The sequence below is a fragment of the Herpailurus yagouaroundi genome, unplaced genomic scaffold (genome assembly GCF_014898765.1).
Source record: "Herpailurus yagouaroundi ecotype Mexico unplaced genomic scaffold, PumYag 250, whole genome shotgun sequence".
NCBI classification, from domain to species: domain Eukaryota; kingdom Metazoa; phylum Chordata; class Mammalia; order Carnivora; family Felidae; genus Herpailurus; species Herpailurus yagouaroundi.
This window is the reverse complement of record NW_024412467.1, coordinates 9,496,552-9,510,759: the sequence shown is the minus strand read 5'-3', so window position 1 is coordinate 9,510,759 and position 14,208 is coordinate 9,496,552. Positions and strand designations below refer to the sequence as shown.

The 14,208-nt window shown below is 45.7% G+C and overlaps 1 protein-coding gene across 1 annotated transcript in view; it reads left to right on the top strand.

Annotated features, from left to right (window-relative positions):
- Window positions 1–743: 743 nt before the first annotated feature.
- The window catches only part of STMND1 (stathmin domain containing 1), a 26,869-nt gene continuing 13,404 nt past the window's right edge, over window positions 744–14,208 (top strand). The window contains exons 1-2 of the mRNA XM_040460552.1: window positions 744–894; window positions 12,448–12,628. Coding sequence (XP_040316486.1) covers window positions 814–894; window positions 12,448–12,628 — 262 coding nt within the window. The 5' untranslated portion in view covers window positions 744–813. The remainder of the gene's footprint in view (window positions 895–12,447; window positions 12,629–14,208) is intronic.

Sequence of the window (14,208 nt, the reverse complement as noted above, 5' to 3'; positions counted from 1 at the left end):
AAGGACCTGTTGCTCAGTGCGGCAGTCTTCCTGGTCCGCCTTGCCTGGTGGGTTGCGGCATTTTTTATTTAGCTCTCTGAGAACGCATTTCCTTACCATGTAGCAGCTCACAAAATGTGGCTTCCATAAAAATGATTTGCATGACCCATTTCGGGGCCGCTGAGCTGTGAGGGTCCTAATGCCCGCTTTTCTTCACTGTGCGGGTTTCTGTTTGTGTGACCGTCCTCCCCGAGGTGGGCCCGTGACACTGTCGTCTGGGGCTGTCCGGCCAGCTCCACGGCCCCCCTTCGCTCAGCAGCGGCTGGCCACACAGTCCCCAGCCTCCGCAGCACAGAAGCAGGAGGGTCCCACGGTGCCTTAGAAAGGGACAAATAACAGGTCCCGCAGGATGCTTAAGACTACGGTTCTCTAAAGACTAATCGCCCAGCAGTGAGCGCCCCTCACCCTTCACTTTTCAACGGAGAGGGCTGCAAGTTGCGTCCTAGGTGTGATTTAGACGCCTCCGGCCTTCCAGTTTCCAGTTACAAAAGTCCCAGGTCCGCTGATGCGGTTTATTGTGGCAACAGTTCCCGGCAACTGCCCAGACGCCGAGCGCCTCCAGCCCAGGCTTTCAGTGCCGCAAGTGGGAGAGTGCTGGGGCGCAGGGGCACGGGCGCAGGGTGCAGGGGCGCAGGGGCACGGGCGCAGGGCGCAGGGGCACGGTGCAGGACGCGGGGCGCAGGGGAGGGGGCGGCGGGGTGAGGTTCAGGGGCGCGGCAGGGAGCGATCCCCGGGGGCGCACCTGGAGGCCCGGCCGGAGGTGGAGCGCGCGGCATGGGCTGCGGACCTTCCCAGGCTGCTGAGGACCAGACACGCGTCCCCGCGCCCAAGAAGGGCTGGGATGAGGGATTTAAGGTAAAACCAACAAAACAGACAAGCAGGCACAAGGCCTTTTGCCACGCTTGGCGGGGGAGCGACTGGAGTGGGCTGGAGCTGGGTCCGCAGGGGCCTCGCAGCCCTCCCGGTGGGTGGGCACAGGGTGGGAGGGATGGGAGCAGCTGTACCGGTCTGTGTTTCACTGCTGTCGTGTCCAGGACCCCGCTGCTGTAGGACTAGCTTTGAGAGCCTTTTGTGTGTCAAGAACCTGCGAAGTTGGTCACACCCCGGGGCACTAAAAAGTAGAGCCATGCGACCCGCGCAGAGCTGGGGCCGGCGGGGATGCTCAGGGGAGGGTGGGAGATCCTGGGAGGTGCCTTATATTACCCGCTTCCGGAAAGTGGGCCCTTTGAGAATTACTTAAGGGCTCAAAGACACGGTAGAGGCCTTCCATCTGGCTGAGCCCTCTTGCTTCCCACCTGAGGACCCTGGGGCCCAGAGACGAGAACGCCTTGCCTGAGGCTGCACAGCTTGTTTGGGGGCAGAGCTAGAGATAGAATCTAATTTTCGGAGTCTCATTCCAGTACTCTTTCTGCTCCCTCTCTCAAGGTTGCCATCCCGGTAATTCTTCTGCAGGCCTGAAGGGGAATTTTTTCCAGGGTGGGGCATGGAGGGATGGGTTGGTCCAGACAGAAATGAGGTCCAGGATTTCGTCCCGTGCTCACCACGGTCAGTATTCCACAAACCGAGCTGGGAAGGCACAATGGTACCCCTTGGAGAGGGGTCACCCAAAGGTAGTAATACCATATAACTGATCACCAAAAGCAGAATACTTTTAGGAGCGAAAAGGAACGCTATTAATAAATTTGCCTGGTCTGATTTAAGCCCATCTTGTTGGCAGAAAACCAGGATTTACGGTCACCCTTCCTAAAGGGCATTTTTGGAGCTACTGTCTCAAGAGCACACCTTTTTTTTTTTAGCAGACAATGTGCAAGGTGCCATTTGGTGTCACTTACAGCACCTACTGTGTGTGTGGGGGGGGGGTGCACGCATGCACACACCCCCACAGCACACCTGCTGGGCTCTTGGAGTACATCAAAAAACAAACTGGAAGCTGGTAAAGGCTGAAACTCAGGCTTAGGACCTGGCGCCCTTGTGGATGCCTGTGCCCAGGTGCCTACCCATCTTGACACTGTTTTCTGCTTTTGTTGTTGTTTGCTTACTTATTTTGAGAGAGAGAGCACAAGCAGGGGAGGAACAGAGAGAGAGGGAGAGAGGGAGAATCCCAAGCAGGCTCAGCACTGCCAGCGCAGAGCCCGAAGAGGGGCTCACACTCACGAACCGTGAGATCGTGACCTGAGCAGATGCTTAACCCACCTAGCCACTTGGAGCCCCTGTTTCCTGCTTTCTGTTCCAGCCACCTCTGTCTGAGTTCAGGGCCCTATTCCCTCTTACTGGGTCTTCCTGCCTCCCCCGTGAGCACAGGGTACTCTCTGCCTCCCACACTGCCATCTGTCTTCCTAAGAAAAAATTCTCCAGAGCATGCAAAACCCTCTACCCGCGGTCCCACCAGGCTTTGTAATGTCGTCCTGTCCAGCCCTGCACACTAGAGGACTCTCGGGTCTGCCAACCCGAGAATCTGCAGGGTTCGGTCCCACCAGTCACTGACACAGTCCATGCTGTTCCCCATGCCATTCCATCCTCCTGGAGTGCCCTCCTCAGGCCCCATTCCCAGGTCCCCTGATGCAATTCCTGCTTATCCTTCAGCACTGAGCCCAAACACCACCGCTGTACCACTCGCTTCTCACACAGCAAGTGTGTGTTTAAAGCTCCTCCTCCCTCATAGATTTACGGGCTTCTTGGAAACAACTTGGTCCTCTTACTTGCTCATTACTTCTGCTTTTTTTTTTTTTTTTATTTTTTTTCAACGTTTTTTATTTATTTTTGGGACAGAGAGAGACAGAGCATGAACGGGGGAGGGGCAGAGAGAGAGGGAGACACAGAATCGGAAACAGGCTCCAGGCTCCGAGCCATCAGCCCAGAGCCTGACGCGGGGCTCGAACTCACGGACCGCGAGATGGTGACCTGGCTGAAGTCGGACGCTTAACCGACTGCGCCACCCAGGCGCCCCTCATTACTTCTGCTTTGATTAATATGTAGGAATACATTTTTCTCCCTTTCTCCAAAAACTGTACGAATATGATTTAAAATGCTAACCCATTGCGCTTTTCTCTTTTTTGTGCGAAAAAAATCTTTTTTATTTACTTGACTGGTGCGATTACACATGAGACTTCCAGAGAAGGACATTTTCACCATTTGTGTTTCTTATCTGGCCATTATCATTTGTTTCATTTCAAGGTTATTACTGAAAATGACTGTTGCACAGAGCAGGAGACAGTGATGAAAAGCAATCCTCTCTGAGTGTCAGATATGCTGGGTCCCTGGAAGCCAAGCTTCCCTGGGTTTGGAAGGGTTTCTGGGTCTCTTCCTGAATTCCCTGGGCATGAAAGTCATTGCCTCTCTCCTGGGGTTTTGACAAGTCTCCCTGGTCTCCCTGGATCCTTCCTCCTCTGCCCACCCCCACCTGTGCTCCAGCTCCGGGCTTCGCATGACCTCCAGAGCCATTGTTCTAAAATCTGGTAATGTCATCCTCTGCTAAAAAAAAACAGTTCCCAAAGCATTAGGTAGGCACACACACCAGGGGTCAAAGAATGTGACTACCTCAGTTATGATTTCTGGGTTCACTGTTTGTTTCAGCTGTGTGACTTTGGTCAAGTTATTTAACATCTCTGTGCTTTGATTTCCTTATCTGTAAAATGAGGGCAATAATCAGAATAATAGTTATGTTACAGAGTTGTCACAAAGATTGATGAATTCAATTCACGTAAAATGATCGGATCAATGCCTGGCACAGAATAAGTGCTCAATATGAGTCAGTACAATTGTTATTACAGTGATTTATGTAAGATAAAGTCCTGACTCCTTAGCACATCTTACCAGCCATCTTTTTAAAAAAAATTTTTTTAAACGTTTATTTATTTTTGAGACAGAAAGAGACAGAGCATGGACGGGGGAGGGGCAGAGAGAGAGGGAGACACAGAAGGGGAAGCAGGCTCCAGGCTCTGACCCATCAGCACAGAGCCCGATGCGGGGCTCGAACTCACAGACCGCGAGATCGTGACCTGAGCCGAAGTCGGACGCTCAACCGACTGAGCCACCCAGGCGCCCCTTACCAGCCGTCTTTGAGCTGCCTCCTGGCAAATTCTCCGGCTTCGTCTCTTCCCACACTCATTGCTGGTCAAACCTCACTACTCGTGGCTCCCCAAATCCATTCCGTTTCTATCTCCATGCTTTTGCACCTGCTGTCTTCCCTCCTTTCAGACCTTTCCCCGTCCTCCGTGCTGGGCCACATGCAGATACGTACCCATCTTTCAAGACAACTCAAGACCATTTTCCTGACCCTGCTCCCCACCCCGCTAGGCTACTACACTGGCAGGACTTATACCTTCTCCTACCATATTTCAAAACATCGTATTGTATTTATTCATGTCTGTGTTTGCTTCCCATCCTGAGTTGTTATTATCATCTTGAGGACAGAAACTGTTCTTTGTCTCTGCAATCCCCCCTGCTTACTACAGCGCCTGATAAAGACCAGGCACTAATGACCATTTCTTGAGGGACCCGGTGTCCCTCCCACTCCCTCCGATCCTTGGTATCTTCTTGTCTCCTAGTTGCATAACTAGACCAACAACAGTCAGCAAGGAGTAAATTCAGTATTAAAATCACCTGAAAATAGGGGAGTCTGGGTGGTTCAGCATCTGACTCTTGACTTCGGCTCAGGTGGTGATCTCAGCTCAAGCCCCATACCAGGCTCCGTGCTGACTGTACAGAACCTGCTTGGGTTTCTCTCTCTCTCCTTCTCTCTCTGCTCCTCCCCTGCTCACGCTCTCCCTCTCCCTCTCTCACTCTCTCTCTCTCTGTCTCTCTGTCTCTCAGAAAAATTTTTTTTAAAAATAAAACTTAAAAAAAAATATTAAAATAAATAGCCTGAAAATAGACTGAGGGTCGATTCACGCATATACCTCCTTCCCCACCCCAAGTGGTAGACTTTGGAAACCTGATCCAGCCAAGGCATAATCACTAATGAAACGCTCTCTAGCTACCAGACAGTGCTATTTTTGCTAACTTCCTAAATGTACAGGCTGAACGTTCAGTGGTTCACCAGTGTCTTTAAAATGAGATGTACAGGTTTGCGCGCATGAAATATTTATGTTCCTTAGTGGCACAACTTTTAAAATATTCCAAATCAAACTTGTCAAGACTACTGACTTTGTCTTCACTTTTACCCTAGTCTAACATGGCAGGTAGACATGATAATAAAATAATGCATAATAAGAAAAGCATGGGGAACTTTTCTCAATGAGGGAAATGTTCTGTATGATGAACTCCGAGTTTCTGTCTTATTATGAAAGGGAACAGACTAGGTTGGAATAGACAATCCCTAAGGACCCCTCACAGTTTCCCCCTAACCTTTGACAAGAAAGTTCTGGCTTATCATCAGCAAAAGGGACTAAATGACTTCTTCAAGTCCTAATTTTTAAAACAGGGTATTTTTGAGTGTTTTTGGAGGGTTGCTAGTTGTTACAATGTTCGTTAGACATAAACTAGAAAATCAAATGCTGAAGAACCCATTTTTTTTCTTATATGTCTACAGACAAATATATTTATAAAATACACCTGCCAGGGGTGCCTGGGTGGCGCAGTCGGTTAAGCGTCCGGCTTCGGCCAGGTCACGATCTCACGGTCCGTGGGTTCGAGCCCCGCGTCGGGCTCTGGGCTGATGGCTCGGAGCCTGGAGCCTGTTTCCGATTCTGTGTCTCCCTCTCTCTCTGCCCCTCCCCCGTTCATGCTCTGTCTCTCTCTGTCCCCAAAATAAATAAAAACGTTGAAAAAAAAATTAAAAAAAAAAATACACCTGCCAATAATGTGATTAAGGTTTCAGTCCAAGGGAGACATGACAGATGACTCCCTCCAAACTATTTGGCAAATGTGTTTCCCAAAAGCTTTAGAACAGAACCTATAACACTTCCAGACTGAAAACAAATATATGAAACACAAACAAAAAACAGCCCTGTCTGTAATTAAAAATAATACCTTTTTTGGAATGCTGATGATTCCCATGCATAACTGTTAGCTTAGAATTCATGGCTTTTCAATTCTAAAACTAATAAGATTGTATCCCCAAGACAATGAAACATAAAATAGAATTGACACAAAATATAAACATATCGAATCTCTACTTCTTTTTTTTAATGCTTATTTATTTTTGAGAGAGGGAGACACAGCACGAGCAGGGGAGGGGCAGAGAGAGAGGGAGACACAGAATCCGAAGCAGGCTCCAGGCTCTGAGCTGTCAGCACAGAGCCCGACGCGGGGCTTGAACTCACGAACCTCGAGATCATGACCTGAGCTGAAGCTGGATGTTTAATCGACTGAGCCACCCAGACGCCCTTCGAATCTGTACGTTTGCACAACTTCATCTCCAGGAAACAAAGTCAAAGCTCCCACCCACCTCCTGATCCCCTCCACGGCAGATAGACTTCTCATTGGTGTGAAAATAAAAACCCTGCATGCATAGAAAGAATAAGAAAACTGTTTTTGCGATGCCCCCAGAGGCATAAGTGTAATTAATTTGTCAATATTTCTGGCCTCTGAACTGTGTCTGTTCTCAAGTCTAGATTATGAAATTGGGTTAAAATTTCCAGAATGTGTTGCACATAGATAAGATATTTGAAAGACATGCTTAGTTTTTCAGAGAGAAGAACCTTACATTTCTGCTCTGGAAACTGAAACCTGGTATATGTTATCTTATGCCCAAAGATTGTGCTTCCTTTGCTGCCATTTAAGCTTTGGTCACTAACAGAGCTTGAAGGCAGACGGGATCTAAGTCAGAATAAAGGGGTTAAGATTCTTGGTAAGGCCTGGATTCCTCACTTTGATGAAACCAATGAGGGTCACATAATTAAATGTGGAATTTAAATATATTCTGACTTGTGGGGTGCCTGGGTGGCTCAGTCGTTTGAGTGTCTGACTTCAGCTCAGGTCATGATCTCAGGGCTCATGAGTTCAAGCCCCACTTTGGGCTGCTATCAGCGAAGAGCCTGCTTTGGGTCCTCTGTCCCCCTCTCTCGCTGCCCCTCCCCCCTAGCACGTGTGCTCATGCTCTCTCTCTCTCTCTCTCTCAAAAATAAATAAAAATTAAAAAAATTAAATCTATTTTTCTGGTTTGTAGATGACAGAATATCTTTGTGAAAGGCCGCCTTTTAGATTGAGAATATTCGTGTGTGCTCTCAGCTCCAATATGGACGTGTTTTTGTTTGTTGTTGCTAAATTTTCCAAGGTCTCTGATGGGAAACGTTAGATGGCAAAACTCGTCCCTATGTGTAACTCAGTGCCCTGCTATGTTCAAAAAACGAAGGCCTGCAAGACACAATGAGCTTGTGAAATTGCCTGCTTCACCGCCATTGCATATATTGGTTTTCAATAGTTTATTTGGAAAGGAGGTCAAGAATACCTAACGTGATCTTTGTTCTTTTAAAAAAAAAAAAAAAAAGTTTCTTTATTTTTGAGAAAGTACAAGTGGTGGAGGGGCAGAGAGAGAAGGAGACAATCTGAAGGTGACTCTGCACTGACAGCAGTGAACCAGATGTGGGGCTCAGGCTCATGAACCGCGAGATCACGACCTGAGCCACAGTCAGACCCTTAACCAGCTAAGCCACCGGGGGCCCCGTGATCTTTGCTCTTTCCCGTCAGCATGGACTATGAGCACCTGAAAAAAAAACATCAGAGTCTCCTTGTCCTTTGTTATATATAACAACATATATTTTTATATATTATATATTTATATATATATAAAATAACAATATATATTTTATATATCTGTAAATGTGTGTGTGCACGTGAGAGAGACCCTGTCTGATATAGTAAGATTATTATTATATAATAAAATAATAGCACGTAATACACATAAAGACTTTTCCTGGGTCGGCTTACGGTACAGGGACTACATGGCAGTAACTGTGTCTATGAAGAAAGACAAATGGAGAGAGATAGAAAGAGCACATAAGAGCTCTGATGCTTTCTCCGTAGGCCATTGGTATTTCGGATCTGTCGACTTTTTGTTGGCCGGCTTGTTTGTTCAGTTGGTCGCGTTTTCATACTTTCCCATGCAGCCCTGAAGCACAGAGCTAATTAACCCCCAGCACAATGAACTGATGTTGATTAGCTGCAGCCAGCATGTTATGTAAACACAGTGATAAGGAGCTACGTGAGTCTCCCCATGAACGTTCAAACACTCGAGAAATCGTCATTGAATGACAGGAACCTGAGGGTGGGTGTTGGAGCCGCCAGGACCTGGCTACTGTGGTTTCTACTTAGCCTCTGAGGGATTCCACAGCTCTTTGGAGAGCTTTCAGAAAGTGAACAAACGTGCTTAGGTGTTTTAAAATCTGTGTGATTTTTATTGTGAGATTACCAAGGGTTTAATGCTGATGTCCTATTTGTCCCTCCTTTAAATGGAAGAGCTGGGGGGGAGAGGGTGTCTGCTGTCTTCCTTTCTAATGTTTCTTCCATCTCTTTCCCCCAGTTTCACTGCCACTGTCCTAGGTCACGTTCAATCAGAGCTCACCTGGACAATTGCCATCATTGTAATTGGCCGCCCTGCTCTGTCCCTTCCTTGTTTCCTTCAGCCCCCCTCATTTAAATGAACCCCAGTGATCTTTCTAAAACACATGACTGATCATTTTATTTTACTTCCATACACAAAAACCCTACAAAGGATTCCTGTTGCATTCAAAATAAAATCAAGCCCCTTTACTCATCACAAAAGACTTCCCTTTCCCACTCAGCATCTACCCCGTTCTATCTCCATCTTTCTGCTCCCCTGGAATAATTCAAGTTCATATGCTCACAATATTGTTTCGTACCCTTCTTTGTGTGTGCTTAACCTCTCTGTCTACAATGACAATTTCTCCTTGCCCACTGGAAACTCATTCATCAAGAGCCAATTCAAGCATCTTCTTGAACACCTTCTGCTGCCCCAAGAAGCTACAACCTGGTACAAGTGTACCAGGGAATTACTGGAAACCATGGGGCCTTGGAGGTACAGTCCTGGGGACCTTCTAATACTCAGGGGAGAAGAAAAGCACCCCTTGGACCAACAAACATGAAACCAATAGACATGAGAAGAATAACCAGAAGGCGAAACTCTGTAGAAGTTGCTTATGTGCTTAGGTCCCCTGGGGACACTGAGGGGGCTTCACTGGTATGTGTGATGGAGAAGAGGTTGGCTGATCAACCCAAGCAAGGAAGGAAAGGCCAGCACTAGGAGAAAGGGGGCAGGGGAGTTAGCGAGGATTGGAGAAAACTTTTCCTGAACATACCAATATTTAGAACACGCTGCCTCTCCAATAAATGCCAACTCTTTAAATTGAATTAATTTAACTTTTTGGAACACTCACTACATTTTTCTTATTTTTCTTCTTTTGCTGTGGGACTATGAAAAATTTGACATGGGCCAGCATTTTGGAGTCAGTGGTTTACTAAATCACATACGGACCCTTTTTACAGTGTATTGACATATTTACGATCAGTGGAACTGGTATGGAAGAATAGAGATTCATAAAAGGAAGGGGTGGGATTGTAAGCCAGTGCAAGATTTATGGAGGACCCTCTGGAAACACATACTAATAGAAAATGTGTACATCTTTAGATGTAGGGATTTATTCTCATGGAATGATGGGGTGAATTCACACTGATATATATATGCACATATATTATGCCAGCATAGTTCATTATATTGCAGACATATACAGAAACACATATAGAAGCATATATAGAAACAACCAAGATGGCCGTCAGTAGGAATTGGTTGAATAAATTATAGTATAGTATATAATAGACTACACTACAGTCATCAAATAAATGACTACTCCCCACCGTTAACTAGAATGAGGTAGACCTATATATATTGACGTAAGCAAATGTCCCTGACATATCCTTAATGGGAAAAACAGGTTATGGAAATATTAAATACCATTTAATATAGAACTTGATGTATATTATTTATATATAGCTTTCTTAAAATATAATCCACATATTATACAATTCACAGTTGTCACCACAATCTAATCTAATAGAACATTTTTATCCCGCCCACAAAAGAAACCACTACCCATTAGCGGCCAACCCCTACTTCCTAAGCAACCACTAAATCTACACTCCGTTTCTATTAATTTGCCTATTCTGAGTGTTTGGTAACTGGAACAGTCTCCGCATCTGGCTTCTTTAACTCAGCAGAATGTTGTTAAACGTCATCTCTGAGCAGCATGCAATAGTACTTTCTTTCTTCTTATTGCCAGATAAAATTTCCTGGTCTGGACATATCACATTTTATTTATCCATTCATCAGTTGATGGGTGTCTGGGTTGTTTCTACTTTTTATATATTTTGAATGTTAATTCTGAACATTTGCGTGCAAGTTTTTACGTGGATGTATGCTTTCATTTTGTGTGGGCGTATATACCTAGAAGTGGAATTTGCGGGTCATACGCTAACTCTCTGTTTGATTTTTTTAGAAATTCTCAAACTGTTTTCCAAAGTGGCCGTACCATTTTACATTCCCACTCCACTGTACGAGGGCTCCGATGTCTCCACACCCCCGCTCACACTTTCTGTGTGTGTGTGTTTTTTTTCATTATAGTCATCCTGATGAATGTGAGGTCATATCTCATTCTGGTTTTGATTTGCATATTCTTAATGTCTAATGATATTGAGCATCTTTTCATGTGCTAATTAGCCAATTCCAATTTGTTTTTAAAGATTATATTTCTTTGAGCAAACACATCTAAGAAGTAATATACTAAGATGTTATTAGTGTAGAGTATGGTACTTATTTTTTACTGTGTTCCTGTATTATTCAGGGTTCTACCAAAAGAATAGAACCAGTATAATGGTTGACTGGATGGATGGAGAGATAGGTAGGTAGATAGATAGATAGATAGATAGATAGATGTACTACAAGGAATTGGCTTATGCAGTTATGGGAGCTGGCTAGCCAAGTCCACAATTCACACGATAGCATAGGTGGTCAGAAAGGACCATACTGGAGCTGAAGGTACAGTCCACAGAAAAAACTTCTTCCTCAGGGAAACATCAATTCTACTCTTAAGGCCTTCAATTGATTGGATGAGGCCCATCCAGATTATTGAGCATAATCTCTTTTACTTAAGGTCAACAGATTGTAGACCTGAACCACATCTACCAAATACCTTCACAGCAATGATTAGATTCATGTTTGATTGGATAACAATACCATAGCTTAGTTGACACAAAACTGATCAACAGTTTCCTTTTATGTTATTTATTTCTTCAATGAGTCTCTATTGCTTCTTTAATCAGCATAAGCAATAAAGACAGTTTCATTTAAAGAAAACTTTTTTAGGGGAGCCTGGGTGGCTCCGTTGGTTAAGCGGCTGACTCTTTGTTTTGGCTCAGGTCATGATCTCATAGTTCGTGGGCTTGAGCCCCATGTCAGGCTCTGTGCTGACAGCGCAGAGCCTGCTTAGGATTCTCTCTCTGCCCCTCCCCCACTCACTCTCTCTCACACACAAAAGACAAAAAAATTTTTACACAGCAGTATCTTTACTCTTCACACTTGATGAACATGTTCAGCTTGGCGTCCTCTGGGGTGCTCAGCATAGTAGCTTGTACCTGATAGATTCCCAGTAGATACTATATTAACTTCTATTGCTGCTATAACAAATGATCACAAATGTGGTGGCTCACTACCACACAATTTTATTCTCCTCCAATTCTGGGGGTCTGAAGTCCAGAATCAGTTCCACTGGGCTACAGTCAGCTGCGCTGGGGATAAAGTTGGTGGGTTGCCTTCAGGAATGAGCTTTGGGGAAAGAATCCCTTTCCTTGCCCATCCTGACTTCTAGAGCTACATTCTTTCATTCCTTGGCTGGTGACCCTCCCTCATCCGCTGCTGGTAACATCCTCGAATGTGTCTCTGCTTCCCTGGCACATCACCTTCTCCACGTCTGTAGCCACATCTCCCTCCGCCTCCATCTTTTAAGGATAATCATGGTTACACATAGGTCACCTGGATCATCCAGAATAATCATGCCATCTCAAGGTCCTTAAATTAATCATATCTGGGGGCAGCTGGGCAATTCGTTTAAGCATCGGACTTTGGCTCAAGTCATGATCTCACAGCTCCTGGGTTTAAGCCCCGCATCGGGCTCTGTACTAATGGCTCAGAGCCTGGAGCCTGCTTCAGATTCTGTCTCCCCCTCTCTCTGCCCCTCCCCCACTCGCCCTCTGTCTCTCTGTCTGTCTCTATCTCTCTCAAAAATAAACACACACTGCATGCGTGGTAACATGTACAGGTGGCTGGGGCTAATCAGCCTGCTGCAGATACTCGTAGGCTAAATATTTGCCAAGCAGACCTTGTGACATTGTTTTCATTTTCCAAGAAACTGTTTTCTAAGAAATGTTGACTCTCATGGAGCCATTCCCTCTTCACAGGCTGATGTCGGTGTGACTTATTCCGTGGAGAACCTCGGGCCCCAGATTGGAGCTGAATTACCCAAGGACCCTTTGAGCAGCCCCGAGGGCCTGGAAATACAGGCTCAGTTGGGAAGTTTGCCTGGAACCACAACAGAAAGTCCCCCATTTCTTAGTGAAAGAAACAGAGGAATAAATTCAGGTAACAGCCCCCATGTATATTAATCTCTACAAAACACTATCTCTCTACATATATTGTAAAATATAGGGGCACCTGGGGGGCTCAGTCAGTTAAGCGTCTGACTCTTGATTTCCACGCAGGTCATGATGTCACGGTTCATGAGTTCGCGCAGGTCATGATCTCACGGTTCATGAGTTCGAGCCCCACATTAGGCTTTGCACTGACAGTGGGGAGCTTGCTTGGGATTCTCGGTCTCCTTATCCGTCTGCCCCTCCCCCACGTGTGCTCTTTCTCTCTCAAAATAAATAAATATTTTTTAAAAACACATATATACGTTATATAAAGTATGATGTATGCTAGCAACCCCTTTATCACAGTTTTGTGGGCGAGGCAGTGCTCCAAATAGCAAAATCCCTATTTCTGAGACATTAGGATGTAGCCTTAAGCCTTCATTGTGTGCGTACATAAAGCTAACCATTACTCTTCTTGTAGATCAAGTAATTAAAACTATCTTACTTTGTTTTTTCTCTCCCTCCCCCCACCCCCTTTTTTTTAACTAAGAGCCCTTACTGGTGGTTGGGAACAGGCCTTAGGAGGAGTCACACAGGCTTTGGTTAAATTCCTGTAAACTTCCACTGTTGTTAACATGTTTCCAAGAGAAAGTTCTACATTTGAAAAAATAAATAAAACCTATGTCAAACTGTTTCCCCTGTGTCTCCCATCCAAAGCATCAGCGAATATACAAAACAAACAGCTTTCAAAATCATAAAAGAAGTAATCATGACCTGGTGTGCTCCTTGGAAACTATTTTGATTTTTCCTACGGTTGTTTCTGCTTTACTTGAGTTACCCCCCTGGTGTTGATTTGAGAGCTCCCGTTTATATTTCATCAGCCTCTGAAACCAATTGAGTTCAACAGAACTCGAGCAAAAGTGTTCTGTTTTATTTGGGGGGACGCCTCGTGTGTCATTCCTCGTGGCCGTTGTTTCTTCCCTAGCTACAAGTTAGAGATGGAAAAGAGATGAGTTAGTAAGTGAGATTCTTTTCCTTGGACTTGGACAGCACAGTCTAGTTATGATAGTTTTCCTATTAGCCCTCGTCTCGTGGTTCTGAGGTGAGGTCTTCGTGAGCTCAGAGAACGAGGTAGGAGGCTGGGGATAGAGCAGGGGGCGCCTCTCCTCTCTCTGTGTGTCTCTCTCTGATGATTCTGTGGACGGGAGCGCCGTGAACGCTCAATGTCTGTGGCCCTAGCAGACCGCAGACTGTCGGGCGGGAGGGGACACCTGGGTGCACCCTCCCGTCAGTCCAGCCAGCAGGGTGGAGCCAAGAGACACGAGCCTGGGGAGGGAGTGAACCAGCAAAGCAGTGTTCCCCAAATGTGTTGTCGATTAGTTTCCAGAAAAGACCTTGCCCCAGAGTGTAGAACCAATGCCCCGAGGCTTAGATTTGTCCTCTGCCCTGTTCCTCCTGTGTCCTTTCTGCATCCTTGCCCTACCCGGCTACAGAACGCAGTCGATTAAAACTTCAGGTTTCACTCTAACACTTCTCAGTTTCTTCCTTCTTAAAAAAAAAAAAAAAAAAAAAAAAAAAAAAAAAAAAAAA